Genomic DNA, 23,802 nt, shown 5'->3' with positions numbered 1-23,802 from the left:
CTAACCAAACCAGTTTATATTTTTGGCCTAAAGGTAGAATGACCCAAATTTAACATATGATAGCTAACCTGTTGAGTTATTGTGCAATGAAATAATGCAGATTAATATAGATAATGCACGAGGTTATGCGTTGGACCTAAATCAATATTTCACCGCATTTAACTTAGAAAATAAGCCCTCCGCAAATCTTCTTCTTCCACTACTACTTCTCCTTGTCTTCTTCTTCTTCTTCTTCTTCTTCTTCTTCTTCTTCTTCTTCTTCTTCTCCTTCTCTTTGTCTTCTTCTTCTTCTTCTTCTTCTTCTTCTTCTTCTTCTTCTTCTTCTTCTTCTTCTTCTTCTTCTTCTTCTTCCTTCTTCTTCTTCTTCTTCTTCTTCTTCTTCTTCCTTCTTCTTCTTCTTCTTCTTCTTCTTCTTCTTCTTCTTCTTCTTCTTCTTCTTCTTCTTCTTCTTCTTCTTCTTCTTCTTCTTCTTCTTCTTCTTCTTCTTCTTCTTCTTTTCAAATTCCAAATTCATTTGCTGTTTTAATTTCGCTGTATTATTTTAATGTTTAATGAGAGTAATGGGAATGATCGTGTGTTCTTAATGTTTCAATTTTTGATGGATAGTTTTGTTCAGCGGACACACGATTTCAATGTGCGTCGAGTGCAGTTATTTTGTCACACGTCAGTTACAATTATCTTCCTGCTTATCGGCTAACATTACATATTAACCCAATAGTTTAACATGTGGTTATGAATCGCTGAAGTTACAAGCTGGAACTCTATAAACATGATTATAAATACCTGTGAAAAGTGGATTTTTAAAGAGTTGTGCTTATTATGCGTTATCGATTGGCATAATTTTACAAACTTCTGATTTAACAGCGTCTTTCATCGATATGGTAAGTTAACTTTTTATACACATAGCAATTTTCTTTTTAATGGTATGAGTGATAATGAATAGAATATATAACCAGAGCAGAACCAGAATTTGGGGAAAGAGGGGGCGTTTTTTTGAACATGCGCCCGCTACCTCCAGGGCCGAATTATATTTGGTTTGAGTGGTCAGCATATCATTTCCTCCAATAAGAAAGCAGTATTTCTCGAGTTTTCTAATACATTAAGTTCAGTAAATCAGCAATCAGAGTGTATTGGCTTCAATTAGATGAAGCGATACATATGATAAGTGGCTTATCCAGTTGGTAAATAGTTTACAAAATAATAAGTAGATTACTTATAGTTACTCTCTCACAGCTTATACCTTTTTTATTTTTTTGTCTTGGAACGAGCCACTTTTTGCGAAAATGCATGGAAACCAGTTATATAAGACTGCTGACAAAAAATTGGATCGCAGATTTTTATTTTTAAGTTCAAAAATTGATGTTTTATGCATTTTTCTTAAACCGTTAGTAACGGTTTAAGTAAAACATTAATTTTTGAACGGAAATATGAAAATTTGCGATTTGATCTTTTGTCAGCAATCTTTTATCATTAGTTTGCAGATATTTACGCAAAAAAAATGTTCTTTCCAAGACAAAAAATAAAAAGCTGTGAAAATGGTATATCTGTGGGAGTGCAGCTTTAAAACAAGCAAAGATTGTTTCTACATGTGTACATACAAACACAATTTAAGTTGTTATGCGATTGGTTCGAATCCAATCATTCATTTTGCATAACTATAAGTTCATACAGACAAACCCCGTTGGCTCGAATTCGCTTGGTTCGAATTCCTCTTTGGCTCGAACTAGATGGAAAGAACCGATTTCTTTACACTTAACATTCCCGCTTAGCTCGAATGTTCCGAGGCTCGAGATATTTTCACCGGTCCCTATGAGTTCGAGCCAACGGGATTCGACTGAACTTACAATCGTCAATCATTACTTGATGTTGGTATGGAAGACGTTTTGGTCTGAAATGATTGATTTTGGTGAGTTTTAATTCCTTTTTATCTGCGCTAGTATATTTATCAACCACAAATACGTCGCCACCTTTTACTTTAAAGCTGCTGTACTCTGTATGATGAAATAGCAAAAAAAGAGAAAATTGTCAAAAACTGACATAAACTTGATATCGGTGTGTACAATGCTTTGAAAGATTCTAACTGAAGAACCACATAGTTTCAATTTAATTTATTTTTGCGCAGTGTTTTCGTATTTTTCCATTAAAAAAGAAAACCAGATATGTCTGCCTAGCATAATTCATTCCTTATGCGCGATTGGCTAGTCGATTTTAGCACGTGTTATTACCAAGTAAGGTATATAGCTTAAATAGTCCAACTGTTTAGGGTAAGCCTTCGTAGCTCAGTGGATATAACATTGGGCTGCAATTTTGGCGACACCGGTTAACAATTCGGTCTCCGACTCGATGTTTCTTTTCTGTGTAAAATGCTCATTATTTTGATGAATTCACTATGGAAACTGGTAACTTAAAACTACACATAAAACTCACATTCCATCCATGGATATTGACTCCACTTTCAGGAATCGACCCGTCCCCTCCTGGTCATTGCGGTGCTGATGAACCTGGTCTTGTTGGGGGCTGCTAAACCACCACACATCATATTCATTGTGGCCGACGATTTGGGTATTTATAATAGTTTTGTTTATCAATATAAAATTGACTATATTATATTTCGGATAGCTATTTTGTGGTATGTTGCCTCGACCCAATTATCACCAATAATTATCTTAAAGCTGCACTCTCACAGATTTGACAACATTTTTTTTTGTCTTGGAACGAGCCAATTTTTGCGAAAATCCATTACACCAGTTATATAAGACCGCTGACAAAATATTAGACCGCAGACTTTTAAGTTAAGTTCAAAAATTGATGTTTTATGCATTTTTTTAAACAGTTTATTACGGTTTGGGCCATAAAACATTAATTTTCGAACGGAACTATGAAAATATACGATCTGATTTTTGTCGGCAGCCTTATATCATTTGATTACAGATGTTTACGCAAAAAATGCTCTTTCCAAAAGAAAAAAAAATAAAGTTGTAGAAATGGTATATCTGTGAGAGTGCAGCTTTAACTGTACAGTAAGTGTGTCGTTGGTTCATTGAATGCACATGAGGACAGTTATTGCCTTAAATGACACTCTTATTCCCCCAAAAATGATTTACCATAATTAATAATATTGTTTTAGTATTCCAAAAGGATGAATAAAGGACGAAAACACTGTTTTTTTTATGAAGGATACCGTTTTAATGGAAAGAAATTAGCATAAAACATGGTATTGCTACCTTGTGAGACTATAAAAGACCATAGTAAATCTTTAAGCATTCACCAATCATTTAATATTTTTGCACTTTCTGCTTTTAAGTACAAGGTCACAATCTTGTTATCAGTAATAAATATTTTATATAAATGCATTGTTTAGTAAGTAGTTAGAGGTTTACCCGTCAAAATTGATGTTTAGTAAACATGTGTATGTATTGATTTTGAATAAGAGTGTCACTTTAAATATATTAATTCGTAAATGGACTAAAGTGTATACTTTAAACATGGGTGGGTAAGCAGTAAGACATCTGTGAGCGTGAATGACTTCTGGAAACCAGTGAAAAAACAACAGAATTCATTATATGTGACTTGTCACGTGATTTTTGGTCCGAAACTTCGTTTTCGGCGAAAATGAGATATAACTTATTTCTGACAGTTCTCTTCTTTATAAAGTATATACTAAAAACATGGGTGGTAGGCAGTAAGACATCAGCGTGTAGGATAACTGGAAACCAGTGAAAAACACAGAATTCATTATAATATAAATATGTGCTTCCAGGATGGAACGATGTTGGCTGGAACAATGACCAGATGTTCACGCCCAACCTGGACAAGATGGCCAGCCGTGGCGTTATCCTCAACTCCTCATACGTGCAGCCCGTCTGTACACCGTAAGTCAGAACCATGTACTGAACATTATTTTTCTTATCATTATAAGGTTTTTTTGTTGTTCTTTTTATGTGTTTTTTTTTTTTTTTTTTTTTTTTTTTTTTTTTTTTTTTGGGGGGGGGTGTTGGGGGGAAGGGGGAAGGGGGTAAATAATGACATAAAAAACAAATTGTTCTTAGTAGCATGCTGGCGCCTGATAATGCATCTTAAAACACTAACATTATGTTTATTGAACTCCTTGATTCTAAAATCGCAGAAAAATACAATTGAAGTGTTAAAAAACTGGCTTTAGTTGGGAGCGAACCAACGCCGATATTGAAGACAAGTCGGTCATGTATCGTGTCATTGGTGGTTTTTTAAGTCGGTCGGTTATCGGGCAAAGAAGAATGTGTGAGTCTGCCGGTGATCGGGTCTCGGGGAATTTTGTGAGTCGGTTGGGTATCGGTTCTCGATTAGTATTGTGAATGGGTCGGTTATCGGGTCTAGGGGGTGTGTTATGAGTCGGTTGAGTATCGTGTCAACGGTAGTTTTCGGAGGCGGTCGGGTACCGGGTCACAATTAGTTTTGTAAGCCGCTCGGGCTTCGGCTCAGGGGTAGTTTTGTGAGGCGGTCTGATTAGGCCAAACAAACCATTTATTAAATGCAACCTGTTATGATACCAACACTCATCTGTTTATTAGGTATTAATTACTGCCGTACTTTACAGGTCAAGAAACTGCTATATGACTGGATACTACCCCTTCCATACTGGACTTCAGGTGACTTTTGTTGAAGATTTAGATAAAATGAATTTTTACAACAATGGTTTAATTAACTGTTAATTTGTACTCCTCGGCTATATTGCTACATCCATCAAATATTATGCTTAACCATGCTAATGAGTTATACATAAATAACATATAAATGTCTCATGTTTCTTTAAACTGTTTGACATATTAAACTAACATTTATTATTATTGTTGTGGTCAGCATATCGCCATACTGCCCGACCGTGCCGGTTACATGCCGACCAAATTCCCCACGTTACCCGAGAAACTGAAGCCACTGGGATACAGCAACCACATGGTTGGAAAGTATGAATTCACTGATCACACAGCCATCAGGGTGGCTATTGTTTTGTCATAGAGTGTCTTTACAGCTCTGTATTTAGTAGTTTTGTTAGCGTTTGTATCAAACGTCATCGTCGGATACCCACGACTTGCCCATTCCGTTAAAGTCCACGTACTTGACGGATCGAAGAATTGGCGCTAGAGGGGCGCACTTAAGGACATGCGACCCTTCCGATAGACTCTAAACACCGTGAGTTAGTTCTGAGAGTCCCGAAAAAAAGTTAATTAAAATCTAATTTATACATATTATTTTTTCTAATATATTGACACGGAAAGAAAGTTAACTTAAAAAATGTTTGGGGTAGGGCTAAAGAGGGGCTGGTTATCATGTTAATTATGAATGTGGATCTGCTAGTAATTTTTCAGCGTTAATTAAAAAGTAACGGAAAAGTCGATCATGGGTGAAATTGGTCCGTCTTGAATGGAAAGTGGAGAGTAATGGAATGTTTGGATCATGGGTGAACTTGGTGGGTCTTGAATGGAGAGTAATGGAGTGTGTAGATCATGGGTGAACTTGGTGGGTCTTGAATGGAGAGTAATGGAGTGTGTAGATCATGGGTGAAGTTGGTCGGTCTTGAATGGAGAGTAACGGAATGGGTTTATCATGGGTGAAAATGGTCGGCCTTGAATGGAAAGTAACGGAATGGGTTGATCATTGGTGAAAATGGTCCACCTTGAAGTAAGATACCGTTTGATATCCGACGTTGATCAAAGTAAAACGCGGGAAAAACATCAACCTCTGCTCAAATGAATCAATGAAAGTCTGAATCCATATCCATTACCTTTAGAGACTGAGTTTGTAGATTTGAAACTTCAAAACCTTATTGTACATGTATTTAAAAATTGCTGTTTGAAGACCTATACTGAAATAAGACGTGCTGCATATGTTTAGAATAACACATATGAGATTGACCCACATCTCTTTTATAAATTAAAACATTTTAAATTGGATGTTGTGATTCTGACCCCAAATTTGATTTTGTGATTCTGATACCCAAATCGGACATACGACGATAGTGAAACGGGCCTTGTACACAGTAGGCAAAATATAGTCAAACTTTGTATGTGTAAGTAATACTAAGTATGCAAGCTTAACAAGTAAACCAACATTTTTATTAATAGTAGCGTATAAGTAGTTTTTATAACATACATTAAACCACAACTAGTTTGATTATTTATTTTTCAGCGAAGTGTAGTTTAAGTAAAATTATTCCAAATATCAGCCACCCTCCAACACAAACTGATAGAATTTGGTTGCAAACGTATGGTTTATATAATGTCAATACCATCAGTGGGTGTATACCACGTGATACATTACGTCATAAATGCTACGTCGGAAGGCAATAGTTTGATTTGAAAAAAAAGATTTTAAACAAAGATAACTTCACTATTTCATCACCATTTTAAATTAAACATAGCGCAGTCTACGCCGCTTCGGTCTTTTACCAGAGTTTGATTGAGAGTTTAGTTTCTTAAAACACTTCGACAAACCTTTTCGCAATACGGCCGTCTGACGGAGCACTGTCAAACATTATTTTGGGAACAGGTTTGTCGAAGCGTTTGATGAAACTAATCACCTTATCAAATTTCGGTAATTAAACAAATGCTGGACTCTTAAAGCGGCATAGACTGACTTTTGTTTTATTTAAAATGGTGTTGTTAAAGAAAAGTTTTCTTTGATTTAAGTCTTCATTGTAAGCAAAATTTTGCCTTCTGACGTAGCCTTTATGAAGTAATTTAGATCACGTGGTATATACACACTGACCATTCAAATGATCGGAAAGGATGTAGACTGTTTATTTTAACCAAATGGTCGGAAAGTTTGTAGATGGACTAAACAAACCACATGGACGGAAAGTATGTAGATTGTTAATATCAACCATATGGTCTGGAAGTGTGTAGATTGTTGATATCAACCATATGGTCTGGAAGTGTGTAGATTGTTAATATCAACCATATGGTCTGGAAGTGTGTAGATTGTTAATATCAACCATATGGTCTGGAAGTTTGTAGATTGTTGATATCAACCATATGGTCTGGAAGTGTGTAGATTGTTAATATCAATCATATGGTCTGGAAGTGTGTAGATTGTTAATATCAACCATATGGTCGGGAAGTGTGTAGATTGTTAATATCAACCATATGGTCGGGAAGTATGTGGATTGTTAATATCAACCATATGGTCGGGAAGTGTGTAGATTGTTAATATCAACCATATGGTCGGGAAGTATGTGGATTGTTAATATCAACCATATGGTCGGGAAGTATGTGGATTGTTAATATCAACCATATGGTCGGGAAGTGTGTAGATTGTTAATATCAACCATATGGTCGGGAAGTGTGTAGATTGTTAATATCAACCATATGGTCGGGAAGTATGTGGATTGTTAATATCAACCATATGGTCGGGAAGTATGTGGATTGTTAATATCAACCATATGGTCGGGAAGTATGTGGATTGTTAATATCAACCATATGGTCGGGAAGTGTGTGGATTGTTAATATCAACCATATGGTCGGGAAGTATGTGGATTGTTAATATCAACCATATGGTCGGAAAGTATGTGGATTGTTAATATCAATCATATGGTCTGGAAGTGTGTGGATTGTTAATATCAACCATATGGTCGGGAAGTGTGTAGATTGTTAATATCAACCATATGGTCGGGAAGTATGTGGATTGTTAATATCAACCATATGGTCGGGAAGTATGTGGATTGTTAATATCAACCATATGGTCGGGAAGTATGTGGATTGTTAATATCAATCATATGGTAGGAAAGTATGTAGATTGTTTTATCAATCATATGGTCGGAAAGTGTGTAGATTGCTAATATTAACCATATGGTCTGGAAGTGTATAGATTGTTGATATCAACCATATGGTCGGAAAGTATGAAGATTGTTAATATCAACCATATGGTTGGAAAGTATGAAGATTGTATAAACCATCCATGAGGTTCTAAAGTGTCACCATGACTTATTTTATAGATGGCACTTGGGGTTTTGCAACTGGAACTACACACCGACGTATCGTGGGTTTGATTCCTTCATGGGGTTTTACAATGGCAAAGAAGATTATTATACACGCATGATAGGTAATAGTGGAAGATATTTATTAGTATTTGTGATTTTTCACTCTCATATGTCATGGCAATAATCAATCGGAAACCCTCGATTCTCTTCAGAAATTTCGCGAGTAGTGTATCCTTAACCTAAGAACCTTCATTCACCTCTCACCACATGGTTAAAAGATACCTGGTTCACTAAACAGACTGGCTGAAAGTCTTTAGAAATATTTATAAGACTAATTGGTTAAAAGCTGCACTCTCACAGATTTACCGTTTTGACATTTTTTTTTTTTTTGGTCTCGGAAGGAGCAAATTTTTGCGTAAATATCTGAAAACCAGTAATAAAGGACTGTTGACAAAAGATCAGATCGCAGATTTTTACAAAATTAATCCGTTCCAAAATAAATGTTTTATTGCTTAAACTGTTACTACCGGTTTAAGAAAAATGCATCAAACATCAATTTTTGAACTTAAATATAAAAATCTGCAATCTAATGTTTTGTCAGCAGTCTTATATGACTGGTTTTAAATTACATGAATTTTCGCAGAAATTGGCTCGTTCTAAGACAAAAAATAAATAAGTTGTCAAAACGGTTAATTGGTGAGAGTGCAGCTTTAAGGTACAGTACAGTTTCTTCTTAGCATGTCAAAGATGTTAAAAATGGCCCTGTCGGTCGGCTTATACCTCATTTAACAGCGGTATCCTAGGATGCACATTGGTCCAAACTAAAGGCAAAGTTGCCCAAATCGGAATACCTCGGACTATTTCCTTTAAAAACATGTTCCGAAGAACGTGGACGTTTTCCATGTATATTTGCATAAATAATGAAGATTCCGATGCGTAAAATCCTTCGGTTAAACTGTTATATTGAAATAACAACGTGATCTATTTGGAGTGTAATTAAACGTTAAGAATTCTGACATTGTAAACCGTCCATATAAGTCCATGATTGTTTTCATTCGAATATGGCCGATGTGTTCCGAGTGATCCGAGGCTCGTCGTATTCCGGAGATGACCGGTGTGTTCCGAGTGATCCGAGGCTTGTCGTATTCCGGAGATGACCGATGTGTTCCGAGTGATCCGAGGCTTGTCGTATTCCGGAGATGACCGAGGTTTTCCGATTGAAAAAGCCAATGATGAATGATTATTTGTCATTAAAGCTATTCAGAACTGCGTTTCTTCTCCGAAATGGTCACTTCAGTAAAGGATTAGTTATGATGTCATATGCAAAACATTCCATGTCACTTATGTATATTTCGTTACCTTAGTGCAATAACTCAATAACTGCATATAGAGATAGAAGCAGATATTGAGTTATTGCACGAAGTTGACGGTTTAAGCAGTTTGTAAAATAAGCTTGCCGAAATGGCGCATTAAAACAACCGGTTCTTCTTTTCAGCAACCGGATATGACTTCCGCTTCAACGATTCTGTGTACCACCCACAGGAAGGAGAGTACTCGACGGTAAGGAAATCGAGAAATCAAATTGTTATATAGTTTGTCTTAATACAAGCCATCACCTGTTAGAGTTTAAACCTTTTGGCTTTGGATGTTTTTAGAGAGTCGTGAATGTTTTTTTTTTAAAGACCAGTTGTTGGTGTTTAAGATCAAAGCAGGTATATAGTCTGCAGATAGAGTTTGGATCTATAATCATAGAAGTACTTGGGGTTTACCTATAGGTTAATTATATGTGTTGTATTGTTAAGTTTCCTCAGGTTAATGCATACTTTGATAAGATGCACCTTTTGTATTTTATCTTTATTGAGGATTGTTGGGATAAGAGTGAGGTTTGTGCACTTAAAAGGGTTTAAACCCCCAGTAAATTTACATTTTACTGACCGTTCCAAGGCGGTACCTAGCAATCCTTGATAAACATGCCTAGTTTTTTTTATATATATATAGTATGTGTGCACTGTACTGTTTGTGGAGTTTTGTGCTGTTCTTCCGTGTTTCTTGTTTGTGAATTTTTATTTTTATGTTGTATGTCTTTGGCGTTTACCCTGTGCCATTAAACCGGTTTTATGTTTAAACGTTTTGCTACTAAGCTTGTTTCTGAAGCTTTTCGCATAAATAATGATAAATATGTTTCGGAACATGCTATTTATGCTGGTGTTTTAAATGCTTGCTTCTATTCATTCATTTATAAACGTTCATTTCAAAACATAGTAATATTTCAGAACCGATATGTAAAATATGTTGGATGCTTGCTTCTATTCATTCATTTATAAACGTTCATTTCAGAACATAGTAATATTTCAGAACCGATATGTAAAATATGTTGGATGCTTGCTTCTATTCATTCATTTATAAACGTTCATTTCAAAACATAGTAATATTTCAGAACCGATATGTAAAATATGTTGGATGCTTGCTTCTATTCATTCATTTAATAACGTTCGGTTTAGAACAAAGTCATGATTCAGAACATGTTTAGAATCACATTTATGCAACGGATTCTTTCTTGTTCATATTTTTATTTTCGATTATGGAATTGGTAGTTGACCAGATTAACCATTTCCATAATTTCGATTACAGGTTGTGTCCGATTAATAATCCCTACTGTTAAGTCCCCCCCCCCTTCAAAAAGCGGGGGTATATTGCTTTTCACATGTCGTTCCGTCGGTCCGTCTGTCGGTCGGTTGACCAGACAATGTATGCTTGATAACTTGAACACGCTTGGGCCTACGGTTGGTCATTACCAAAAGATGAAAATATTAGTTGTAAGGTTATAGGTCAACTTAATTATCGCGGTTACCTTGAGCATAAAACATTTGCCGATTGATAGCTAGAGTATGCTTGGAACTATTCTCCTTGCCTCGTAGGGTCGTTGATCGTGGTGACTAACAGATGCCCCTTTGCAGTGTGTGTATACCACGTGATGAATTACGTCATATATGCTACGTCGGAAGGCAACATTTTGCGTAAAATGAAGGCTTAAATCAAAGATAACTTTTCCTTTACAACACCATTTTAAATGAAACATATGGCAGTCTATGACGCTCAAAGAGCCCCGCATTTGTTTTATTACCGAAGTTTGATAAAGTCATTAGTTTCATTAAACACTTCGACAAACCTGTTTCCAAAATCATGTTGACAGTGCTCCGTCAGACGGCCGTATTGTGAAAAGGTTTGTCAATCAAATTTATCAATCAAACTCTGGTAAAGACCGTAAGCGGCGTAGACTGCGCTTATGTTCATTTAAAATGGTGAAGAAATAGTGAAGTTACCTTTGTTTACAGTCTCTTTTCAAATTAAAATATTACCGTCCGACGTAGGATTTATGACGCAATTTAGCACGTGGTTTACACACACTGCTCTGACAGTTCGTTGACCTTCTTGTTTGGCGCGTAACTTGGACAGTCATGTGATATTTCTCACACTGTACACTACTTAATCGCGGTGTGTTGTCGGCATTGTCGCGAAGAATATGTATATATATGAAATGCGGGGTGTTGGAAGATGAATTTTATTTTGTTCTGGAATGCGATAATTATAAAGATATCAGGATAAAATATATAATCAACTACTTTGGGCGTAATCCAAGTTTCTTCAAATTTATGCAATTGATAAATAATGAAAGTTCAATCGAATTAAAAAATCTTGCCACATTTACTTTTAAGGCATTTGAAATAAGACGCCATTTAGTATATGACTGACGTGCTTTTACCTATATGATTTGAATCGAATACATGCTGTCTCTCTCGACATGAAATTCTTCCTCCAAGTATATAAGCTTCATATTGTTATTTGAATATATTATGTAAACTTTCAACGCCAGATGACATCTTGCTGTACCAGTATATTATTATTATACTTTGTTGTTAATTCTGCTATGCTATGGATCTGGTCAGATTTGTTTGCATAATAAAGTCTTCTTCTTCTTCTATATAATTCCTCGCTCACAAGGTAAATATACTTAGCGATACATTTTGCCAGCAAACATACCATAACTGAAGTGTTGTCGATGCATACAAATCAAAAACTTAAAACTTGGATATTGTACTTATTCAAACTGCATGTAATGCGTCCCCTTTAACGAACATTTGTTTGGTGTTTCAGAATGTTATAACCAATCGGGCGATTGAGATAATGGACTCTGTGGACCCAGTTAATGACCAACTCTACCTCTACCTGCCTTTCCAGTCCGTACACGTTCCACTTCAGGTTGATCCCTTTAAATGTTCCTGTAGTGGCGTAGGATAATACTAGTTTATAACAATACAAATACAGTTTCAGTAGTTTATTAGAAATCTCACCAATACACATTATAACAACATAATATATATAGTTTTGTTTTAAAAAATAAAAGTTTTGTGCATGAGTAATAGGAGACTATAACACTATAAATACGATATATATATATATATATATATATATATATATATATATATATATATATATATATATATATATATATATACAGCACTCAAGATCGATATATGTCCAACACACAGTATTGCACATTTATTTTGGATAACATAAACAAATAAGACTAAAGATTGACAAATAACATAATTATACAAAACAATTATTATTATAATTATTATTTTGATTATTATTATTATTATTATTATTATTATTATTATTATTATTATTAAAATAATAATAATTATTATTATTACTGTTATTATTATTATTATTATTATTATTATTATTATTATTATTATTATTTTATTATTATTATTATTTTTATAATTATTATAATTATTATAATTATTATTATTATTATTTTTATTATTATTATTATTATTATTATTATTATTATTATTATTAATATTATTATTATTATTATTATTATTATTATTATTATTATTATTATTATTATTATAATTATTATATTATAATTATTATTTATTATTATTATATTTCTTTAATTTTACAAGGCACTGGAGACGAATGCTATTCTTGGTATGAGAGTAAATTACAACGAAACAATTAGAATACTGCATGATCAGTGTGTGTATACCGCGTGATAAATTACGTCATATAGATGCTATATCGGAAGGCAGCATTTTGTTTAAAATGAACACTTAAATCAAAGATAACATATCTTTTACACCACCATTTTAAATGAAACAAAGGGCAGTCTATGTCGCTTAAAGAGTCCCGCATTTGTTTTATTACCGAAGTTTAATAAAGTCATTAGTTTCATCAAACACTTCGACAAACCTGTTTCCAAAATCATGTTTGACAGTGCTCCGTCAGACGGCCGTATTGTGAAAAGTGTTTAAAGAAATTAAACTCGCAATCAAACTCTGGTAAAGGCCAAATGCAGGGCTCCGTAAGCGGCGTAGACTGCGCTATGTTTCATATAAAATGGTGAAGAAATAGTGAAGTTATCTTTGTTTAAAGTCTTTTTTCAAATCAAAATATTGCCTTCCGACGTAGCATTTATGACGCAATTTATCACGTGGTATACACACACTGATGATGAAATCCGAATGTTATGTAGAATTGTAAGATCGGTCTTTAAATAGTTCTGATGAGAGTGGAGCATTATTGACACAATTTGTTTGTTTTGTAGGTTCCTGAACGATTTGAAAACATTTATTCAAATATTACAACGAAGGATAGGCGTACTTACTGCGGTATGATTTTTATGCTATATATACAAAGTATAAAGCTAATAGTTCAGCCAAAATGAAAAAAAGAAAATCATCATATGTGTTTTTAGACTTCTAAGCATGATTTAATTATACGTATGTTTGAGCATACTTCTGCCTTTGCAATACAACATATTTCACTGAATCTGTTTTGCTGTGCAGGCATGGTTTCTGCACTGGATGAGGCGGTCGGGAACATCACTTCCGCCCTGAGAGACCGGGGGTTCATGGACAATGCTCTCATCGTCTTCACCACTGACGTGAGTGCGTCCGCATATATTTAAAGATGTTCTATAACTCCAATAAGATTTACCACAAATAATACAGGTGTTTAAATATACCAGAAAGGATGAATTAATGTCGATAACAATGGTTCTTTTGAAGGATTCCGAGTTTAATTTGAAAGAAATGTGCAGAAAACGCGGTATTTCTACCTTATGAAACTATATTAGATCACGGTAAATCTTTTAGCACTCACCAATCATTTAATATGTTTTGGGTTTCAGCTATTAAAAACACGGTTACAATCTTGTTATCAGTAATTTATATTTTATCATCAATGCATTATTTAGTAAGTAGTTTAAGATTTTTAACTCAAAATTTATGTATGTTATACATGAGTATGTATTGATTTTGAATAAGAGTGTCACTTTAATTACATATATACAGTAATACTACATATCGGACTGCTACTGATTTCATGTCGTTCTCTGAAACCACGCACCTTTCAAGTCCTATTAAAACTTCAATTAGCCTTTGTCAAATATGCATCTAACGCTGATATGTTTTCCGCTGACAGAACGGTGGACCGACATATACTTACTCGAACAACCTGCCGCTTCGGGGTTCCAAGACTACGCTATGGGAGGGCGGTACGCGAGGGGTGGCCTTCGTCTACAGCGACAACCTACTCAACAAAACCGGATACACCAACAACGAGTAGGCTTAACCACTTTAAAGTGTACTCAGATGGCAATATTTGAACATCCTTCCCTTAGTCTAAAATTTGCAATGACAAGTCTCATATAAAATAACCCACACAAAAACCTTCCTTATCGATGAGTAACTGAGTCCTGGAGTTGAGCAAATTCTACCATCAATAAAACATGAAAATATTACGTATAAGGTGATCCTGTGTGTGTATACCACGTGATAAATTACGTCATATATGCTACGTCGGAAGGCAACATTTTAAGCAAAATGAAGACATAAATCAAAGATAACTTTTCTTTAACAATACCGTTTTAAATGAAACAAAATGCATAATGCCGCTTAAAGAGACTCGCATTTGATTTATAACCGAAATTTGATGAAGTCATTAGTTTCGACAAACCTGTTTCCAAAATCATGTTTTGACAGTGCTCCGTCAGACGGCCGTATTGTGAAAAGTTTTGTCAATGTGTTTAAAGAAACTAAGCTTTCAATCAAACTCTGGTAAGGCACGGCTCTGTAAGCGGCGTAGACTGCGCTATGTTTCATATAAAATGGTGAAGATATGGTGAAGTTATCTTTGATAAAAGTCTTTTTTCAAATCATAATATTGCCTTCCGACGCATTTATGAGGCAATTCATCACGTGGTATATTCACACTGTAATCATATGGTGAACGATTTAATGTGGTAAAATATTTCAGGAATCCGACCAACAAATAGCTCAAATGTTTTGATATTTTTTTTAATTCCTTTTTATCATGGAACTAGCCAATTTTTGCAAACATCCATGGAAACCAGTTATATAAGACTGCTGACAAAATATTAGATCGCATATTTTTATATTTAATTTCAAAAGTTGATGTTTTATGCATTTTTCTTAAACCATTAGTAACGGTTAAAGCCATAAAACATTATTTTTTGAACGAAAATATAAACATCTGCGATTTGTTCTTTTGTCAGCAGTCTTATATCTTTGCAGATATTTACGCACAAGATGGCTTATTTCAAGACAAAAAATTAAAAATTGTCAAAGCGGTAAATCTGTGAGAGTGCAGCTTTAACCTCAATGTTCAATAATAATGCCTGGTAGCCAAATATAACTGTTATATCATTTAAAAGGTAATTGCATGCTGATTATTATTACAGTTTTCATATTTGGTCTTTAATTATTTCAATTGTAATAGTATTCACAATGACCTATTTTACAATCGATTTAGGCCAAGACCCCAAAACAGTATGGGGTCATCTGGCATCCTGAATTAACATATGTGTGTGTGGGGATCTCAATGCTTTATTGATACACGTTTCTTAGAAAATTGTGAACCAGATTTATTGCAAAGGTATTTGATGTGTAATATGTTAGAATTGTATGCATATCTAGGATACACTTTCATAGACAACAATAGGTTTTATGGAAATTGCCGAGATGCATGCACTTCGAAAACTTCGGAAACCATTAGTGCTTATATACTTGTCTATTTATAGAATGATTCATGCTGTGGACTGGTTTCCAACACTACTTAAACTCGCAGGAGGGGAACCAGGTATTATATATTTTTAAATAAGTATAATATCTCCTCTATGAACCTCCTCTCTTCTGTATTGTGACACTAATATCATAAGAATCATTCTTATGATGTTTTTTGTCGTCGTTTAAAATTCTGCGACGAAATGCATCAATGTTATGAAAATAAAAACAAGTACAACAATACTGCTTTTTACGAGTTCTATGCTCTTACGTTATATAACATTGTTTTACATGTTTATGTTATGCCAACAGACGCCGGTATTGACGGGGTTAACCAGTGGCCCACCATCAGTTCCGGAGCTCCATCCGCACGCTCGGAGTTTGTCTACAACATCGACGAGATTTTCAAGAATGCGGGCATCAGGTTCGATAATTGTTCTAGCTATGTTCGGAATACGAGTATAATCGAAGGGTGGATATAATCTCATTCTTGATATATCTTATAAGTATAATATAAAATAAAACTGTTTTCTATGGGCATAGATTGTTATCTTGTATCATGTTTTATACTTTTAATTAATGATTAAATACATTTATTTTGATGAGAATCAAACCATTTCTACGCAATGACCTTCCATAATGCACCAGTCAATTGTAACTACGGCCCTCAGGTTCGGTGGAATAGTGGGGAATTTGACTTACTGTCCAGCCAACCCCGGGGAAATTCCAAGCTATATTTTGCGCGAAGACAAAACCTCCGCATTCACACGGCACTGTGGGGCCGCCTGGAAGGAAAAACACGGCCGATTTCCTCGGCTATCCCCGGTATATACTCCCGGGGGGGGGGGACATGGTTACAATTGATTAGTGCATAACAAGACGTATTTCCGTAATACAATGGGAAGTAGCTGCTTGAGTTTGAGTTTGAGCTTAATAACATCCAGGATTGGCCAGTACAAGCTGATTGAAGGTTCTCCGGGTCGTTATAACAACTGGACGCCACTGCCGCCACAGACAGCTCCGGACTGGTCAAATGCGTCCTTTCCGGAGCATCAACTGTTTGACTTAGAAGGTAAACCGGGAAACGTTTTAAACCGACGAAATTGCTCTTAGAAAAGTTTACCCCATATGGAGAGGGGACGTCATATGAATTATGGATTATAAAAAATAACCTTTTTATACGTATTTTATCAAGAGTTACGAAGCCACAAATTTCTCAGACAAGAAAAGCTATTGCTTATATTTTTTTAAAAGTCAAATTAGTTCAGCTTAAACATTATAATGCATTAGATTTAATATTTATGAATATATTTGCGTCAACCTATAATTTGCGACTTCAAGCTGCACTCTCGCAGATTGCACGTTTTGACACCTTTTTTATTTTTTTGTCTTGGAACGAGTCGAATTTTGCGTGGAAACCAGTTATATAAGACTGCTGACAAAAAATAAGAATGCAGATTTTTATATTTAAGTACAAAAATTGGTGTTTTATGCATGTTTCTTAAACCGTTAGTAACAGTTTGAGCCATAAAAAATTAGATTTTAACGGAAATATGAAAATGAAAATGTGCGATCTGATCTTTTGTCAGCAATCTTTTATCATTGGTTCGCCGATATTTACGCAAAAATTTGCTCTTTCCAAGACAAAAAATAAAAAAGTTGTAAAAACGGTAAGTCTGTGAGAGTTCAGCTTTAAATTGATATATCGTATAATGCAAGTAAAAATATTACAGCGGATCCGACGGAGCACCATGACATAGCGAATGACCACCCCGACGTGGTTTCCAAGTTGCTGGACCGGCTTAATTTTCACAAGGCGACCATGGTACCCGCCAACTTTCCACCCGCCAACCCCGCCTCGTATCCCACCAATTTCGGCGGCAACTGGTCACCGGGATGGTGCTAGATGGCCCAAATACTCATACCAAATTCTCATATTCATGATGTTTGTATGGAGATTATCTTGAGTAAAAGAAATAAATATATAAAAAAATTGGTTTAAACAGTATTTATTTTTTAACAAATAAACATACACATATAATATATAGAATTGAGGAGAAAGCCATAGTATATTATTATAAAATTATATATTAATATAAAAATATCAATGTATAAAATTGTAGTGTAGGGTGCACATGACTTTACGGTAATGCATGTTACCAGCGTCAGATTGTTTATTAAGTCCAAATAAAGAGAGTTAGTTCATATGTTAAAAATCTTCGAACAAATGATAAAGAAATCTACTGATAGCATATAGAACGAACAGTATTTACAGTAAACGCAAAGGTATTCACGAGTTTAGCAAGCAAGACATTCCAGTATGGTACAAAATATAATTTATTACTATTTTATAAAAGGTATATGCACCTTATTATAGCAACCATGTGGCATTTCACTTTCTCGGTCAAACATTCACGCAGATTGTTAATTGAAGTTGTTGGCTATGAATGTTGTTACATTATAAGCCTAATAAACCTGATGAAATGTTTAAAATGTTACGTTATGTTTGCTTGTGTTTCTTTTCACTCTCCATCACCGTCGAAATAGCTTTTTTAATGTACATTCGATTCCCGTTGGCTCGAACTCATAGGGACCGGAGAAAAATACCTCGAGGCTCGGAAAATTCGAGCAAAGCGGGATTACTTACGTTCAGTATTAAGAAATCAGTCCGTAACAATGACTTCGAGCCAACGAGCAAACCGAGCCAGGCGAGATCGACCCAACGGGATTCGACTGTACATGTGTATATTAAAAATCCGGTTAAATCATTATAAAGGGTTATCCGTGTGAGGTAGTGGCAAAATGATTGCTTTTTTTTAAAAGAGGGCGTGTATCACATATATTTAGAGTTAAAGACCTTGCCACACATAGGTGCGTTTTATTCGGCAAGCCCTCATGTTTTGTCGGACGTAAGGCTTTAAGGAGTCATTATTACTTTAAGTAAAATACACAGAAATGTACTGAATACAATTCAGATTTCCATTGCCATTATATTCTTAAATAAGAAATCCCATTGGCCATTATATACTTAAATAAGAAATACCATTGGCCATTATATATTTAAATAAGAAATCCCAGTGGCCATTATATACTTAAATAATAAATCTCATTGGTCATTATATACTTAAATAAGAAATCCCATTGGTCATTATATACTTAAATAAGAAATCCCATTGGTCATTATATACTTAAATAAAAAATCCCATTGGTCATTATATACTTAAATAAGAAACCCCATTGGCCATTATATACTTAAATAAGAAATCCCATTGGCCATTATATACTTAAATAAGAAATCCCATTGGTCATTATATACTTAAATAAAAAATCCCATTGGTCATTATATACTTAAATAAGAAATCCCATTGGTCATTATATACTTAAATAAAAAATCCCATTGGTCATTATATACTTAAATAAGAAATCCCATTGGCCATTATATACTTAAATAAGAAACCCCATTGGCCATTATATACTTAAATAAGAAATCCCATTGGTCATTATATACTTTAATAAAAAATCCCATTGGTCATTATATACTTAAATAAGAAATCCCATTGGCCATTATATACTTAAATAAGAAATCCCATTGACCATTATGTACCTAAATAAGAAATCCCATTGGCCTTTATATACCTAAATAAGAAACCCCATTGGTCATTATATACTTAAATAAGCAATCCCATTGGCCATTATATACTTAAATAAGAAATCCCATTGGCCATTATATACTTAAATAAGAAATCCCATTGGCCATTATATACTTAAATAAGAAATCCCATTGGCCATTATATACTTAAATAAGAAATCCCATTGGCCATTATATACTTAAATAAGAAATCCCATTGGCCTTTATATACTTAAATAAGAAATCCCATTGGCCTTTATATACTTAAATAAAAAATCCCATTGGCCATTATATACTTAAATAAGAAATCCCATTGGCCTTTATATACTTAAATAAGAAATCCCATTGGCCATTATATACTTAAATAAGAAATCCCATTGGCCATTATATACTTAAATAAAAAATCCCATTGGCCATTATATACTTAAATAAGAAATCCCATTGACCATTATGTACCTAAATAAGAAATCCCATTGGCCTTTATATACTTAAATAAGAAACCCCATTGGTCATTAAATGCTTAAATAAGAAATCCCATTGGTCATTATATACTTAAATAAGAAATCCCATTGGCCATTATATACTTAAATAAGAAATCCCATTGGCCTTTATATACTTAAATAAGAAATCCCATTGGCCATTATATACTTAAATAAGAAATCACATTGGCCATTATATACTTAAATAAAAAATCCCATTGGTCATTATATACTTAAATAAGAAATCCCATTGGTCATTATATACTTAAATAAAAAATCCCATTGGTCATTATATACTTAAATAAGAAATCCCATTGGCCATTATATACTTAAATAAGAAATCCCATTGGTCATTATATACTTAAATAAGAAATCCCATTGGCCATTTTATACTTAAATAAGAAATCCCATTGGCCTTTATATACTTAAATAAGAAATCCCATTGGCCATTATATACTTAAATAAGAAATCCCAGCGGAAATTATATATTTAAATAAGAAATCCAATTGGCCATTATGTACTTAAATAAGAAATCCCATTGGTCATTATATACTTAAATAAAAAATCCCATTGGTCATTAAATACTTAAATAAGAAATCCCATTGGTCATTATATACTTAAATAAAAAATCCCATTGGCCATTATATACTTAAATAAAGAATCCCATTGGCCATTATATACTTAAATAAGAAATCCCATTGGCCATTATATACTTAAATAAGAAATCCCATTGGTCATTATATACTTAAATAAAAAATCCCATTGGTCATTATATACTTAAATAAGAAATCCCATTGGCCATTATATACTTAAATAAGAAATCCCATTGACCATTATGTACCTAAATAAGAAATCCCATTGGCCTTTATATACTTAAATAAGAAACCCCATTGGTCATTATATACTTAAATAAGCAATCACATTGCCCATTATATACTTAAATAAGAAATCCCATTGGCCATTATATACTTAAATAAGAAATCCCATTGGCCATTATATTCTTAAATAAGAAATCCCATTGGCCTTTATATACTTAAATAAGAAATCCCATTGGCCTTTATATACTTAAATAAGAAATCCCATTGGCCATTATATACTTAAATAAGAAATCCCATTGGCCATTTTATACTTAAATAAGAAATCCCATTGGCCATTATATACTTAAATAAGAAATCCCATTGGTCATTATATACTTAAATAAGAAATCCCATTGGCCATTATATACTTAAATAAGAAATCCCATTGGCCTTTATATACTTAAATAAGAAATCCCATTGGCCATTATATACTTAAATAAGAAATCCCATTAGCCATTATATACTTAAATAAAAAATCCCATTGGCCATTATATACTTAAATAAGAAATCCCATTGGCCATTATGTACTTAAATAAGAAATCCCATTGGCCATTATGTACTGAAATAAGAAATCCCATTGGCCATTATATACTTAAATAAGAAATCCCATTGGCCATTATATACTTAAATAAGAAATCCCATTGGTCATTATATACTTAAATAAAAAATCCCATTGGTCATTGCATAATTAGTCAAATATTTTTTTTTTCTCTACTGTTTATTCTGTGTTAATTCAAATACATTCTGTTTCGTTTCGTTAAGGTATTTAAAACATACATCACCTGGTATATTTGCTTATATTTATTATTCCGTTCATATATATCCTTTTGACAATAGTTTATATTCTTCCTATCTATTTATATTAAAGTTTATTCACCATATACCTTTGTATGTGTTTCGTTTATTATATATGTATTTTCCTATCCTTATTATTGGAGGCAATAAAGTTTTGAGTTGAATTGAATTGGCTAAACAATATTTACATTGTTTTGGGACTTGGCTGTTTTGGAATAATACAGCCCTGTTTTGTTTTCCGTCCTTATATTGAGGCATACTTAACAAAAACACGTCATTCAGTCGAGCCTTTCTAATGTGCTGACCGATTGCTGACGATATAAACATAGAGGGATACTGCTGACCATTGTTGTTACATTTAAAGCCTAATAAACCTGATGTAATGTTTAAAATGTTACGTTATGTTTGCTTGTGTTTCTTTTCACTCTCCATCACCGTCGAAATAGCTTTTTTAATGTACATTCGATTCCCGTTGGCTCGAACTCCTAGGGACCGGAGAAAAATACCTCGAGGCTCGGAAAATTCGAGCAAAGCGGGATTACTTACGTTCAGTATTAAGAAATCAGTCCGTAACAATGACTTCGAGCCAACGGGATTCGACTGTACATGTGTATATTAAAAATCCGGTTAAATCATTATAAAGGGTTATCCGTGTGAGGTAGTGGCAAAATGGCATTTTTTTGAAAGAGGGCGTGTATCACATATATTTAGAGTTAAAGACCTTGCCACACATAGGTGCGTTTTATTCGGAAAGCCCTCATGTTTTGTCGGCCGTAAGGCTGTAAGAAGTCATTATTACTTTATGTAAAATTTACAGAAATGTACTGAATACAATTCAGATTTCCATTGTCATTATATTCTTAAATAAGAAATCCCATTGGCCATTATATTCATAAATAAGAAATCCCATTGGCCATTATATACTTAAATAAGAAATCCCATTGGTCATTATATACTTAAATAAGAAATCCCATTGGTCATTATATACTTTAATAAGAAATCCCATTGGTCATTATATACTTAAGTAAGAAATCCCATTGGCAATTATATACTTAAATAAGAAATCCCATTGACCATTATATACTTAAATAAGAAATCCCATTGGTCATTATATACTTAAATAAGAAACCCCATTGGTCATTATATACTTAAATAAAAAATCCCATTGGTCATTGCATAATTAGTCAAATATTTTTTTTTCTCTACTGTTTATTCTGTGTTAATTCAAATACATTCTGTTTCGTTTCGTTAAGGTATTTAAAACATACATCACCTGGTATATTTGCTTATATTTATTATTCCGTTCATATATATCCTTTTGACAATAGTTTATATTCATCCTATCTATTTATATTAAAGTTTATTCACCATATACCTTTGTATGTGTTTCGTTTATTATATATGTATTTTCCTATCCTTATTATTGGAGGCAATAAAGTTTTGAGTTGAATTGAATTGGCTAAACCATATTTACATTGTTTTGGGACTTGGCTGTTTTGGAATAATACAGCCCTGTTTTGTTTTCCGTCCTTATATTGAGGCATACTTAACAAAAACACGTCATTCAGTCGAGCCTTTCTAATGTGCTGACCGATTGCTGACGATATAAACATAGAGGGATACTGCTGACCATTGTTGTTACATTTAAAGCCTAATAAACCTGATGTAATGTTTAAAATGTTACGTTATGTTTGCTTGTGTTTCTTTTCACTCTCCATCACCGTCGAAATAGCTTTTTTAATGTACATTCGATTCCCGTTGGCTCGAACTCATAGGGACCGGAGAAAAATACCTCGAGGCTCGGAAAATTCGAGCAAAGCGGGATTACTTACGTTCAGTATTAAGAAATCAGTCCGTAACAATGACTTCGAGCCAACGGGATTCGACTGTACATGTGTATATTAAAAATCCGGTTAAATCATTATAAAGGGTTATCCGTGTGAGGTAGTGGCAAAATGGCATTTTTTTGAAAGAGGGCGTGTATCACACA

The 23,802-nt window shown here is 33.8% G+C and overlaps 1 protein-coding gene across 1 annotated transcript; it reads left to right on the top strand.

Annotated features, from left to right (window-relative positions):
- Positions 1–743: 743 nt before the first annotated feature.
- On the top strand, positions 744–18,481 carry LOC128221843 (arylsulfatase B-like). Its single transcript, XM_052930461.1, has 15 exons — positions 744–881; positions 2,460–2,562; positions 3,761–3,872; positions 4,577–4,628; positions 4,840–4,943; positions 7,970–8,076; positions 9,450–9,514; positions 12,110–12,214; positions 13,575–13,638; positions 13,816–13,913; positions 14,453–14,592; positions 16,071–16,129; positions 16,366–16,477; positions 16,998–17,125; positions 17,787–18,481. Exons 1-15 carry the CDS (start codon positions 879–881, stop codon positions 17,957–17,959), a joined length of 1,425 nt encoding a protein of 474 aa, XP_052786421.1. The 5' UTR covers positions 744–878; the 3' UTR covers positions 17,960–18,481.
- The last annotated feature ends 5,321 nt before the right edge of the window (positions 18,482–23,802 follow it).

Source organism: Mya arenaria, chromosome 16, assembly GCF_026914265.1.
Source record: "Mya arenaria isolate MELC-2E11 chromosome 16, ASM2691426v1".
In the NCBI taxonomy this organism is placed as follows: Eukaryota; Metazoa; Mollusca; class Bivalvia; order Myida; family Myidae; genus Mya; species Mya arenaria.
Note: the sequence above shows the minus strand (reverse complement) of the source record. Positions and strands in the feature narration are given on the sequence as shown.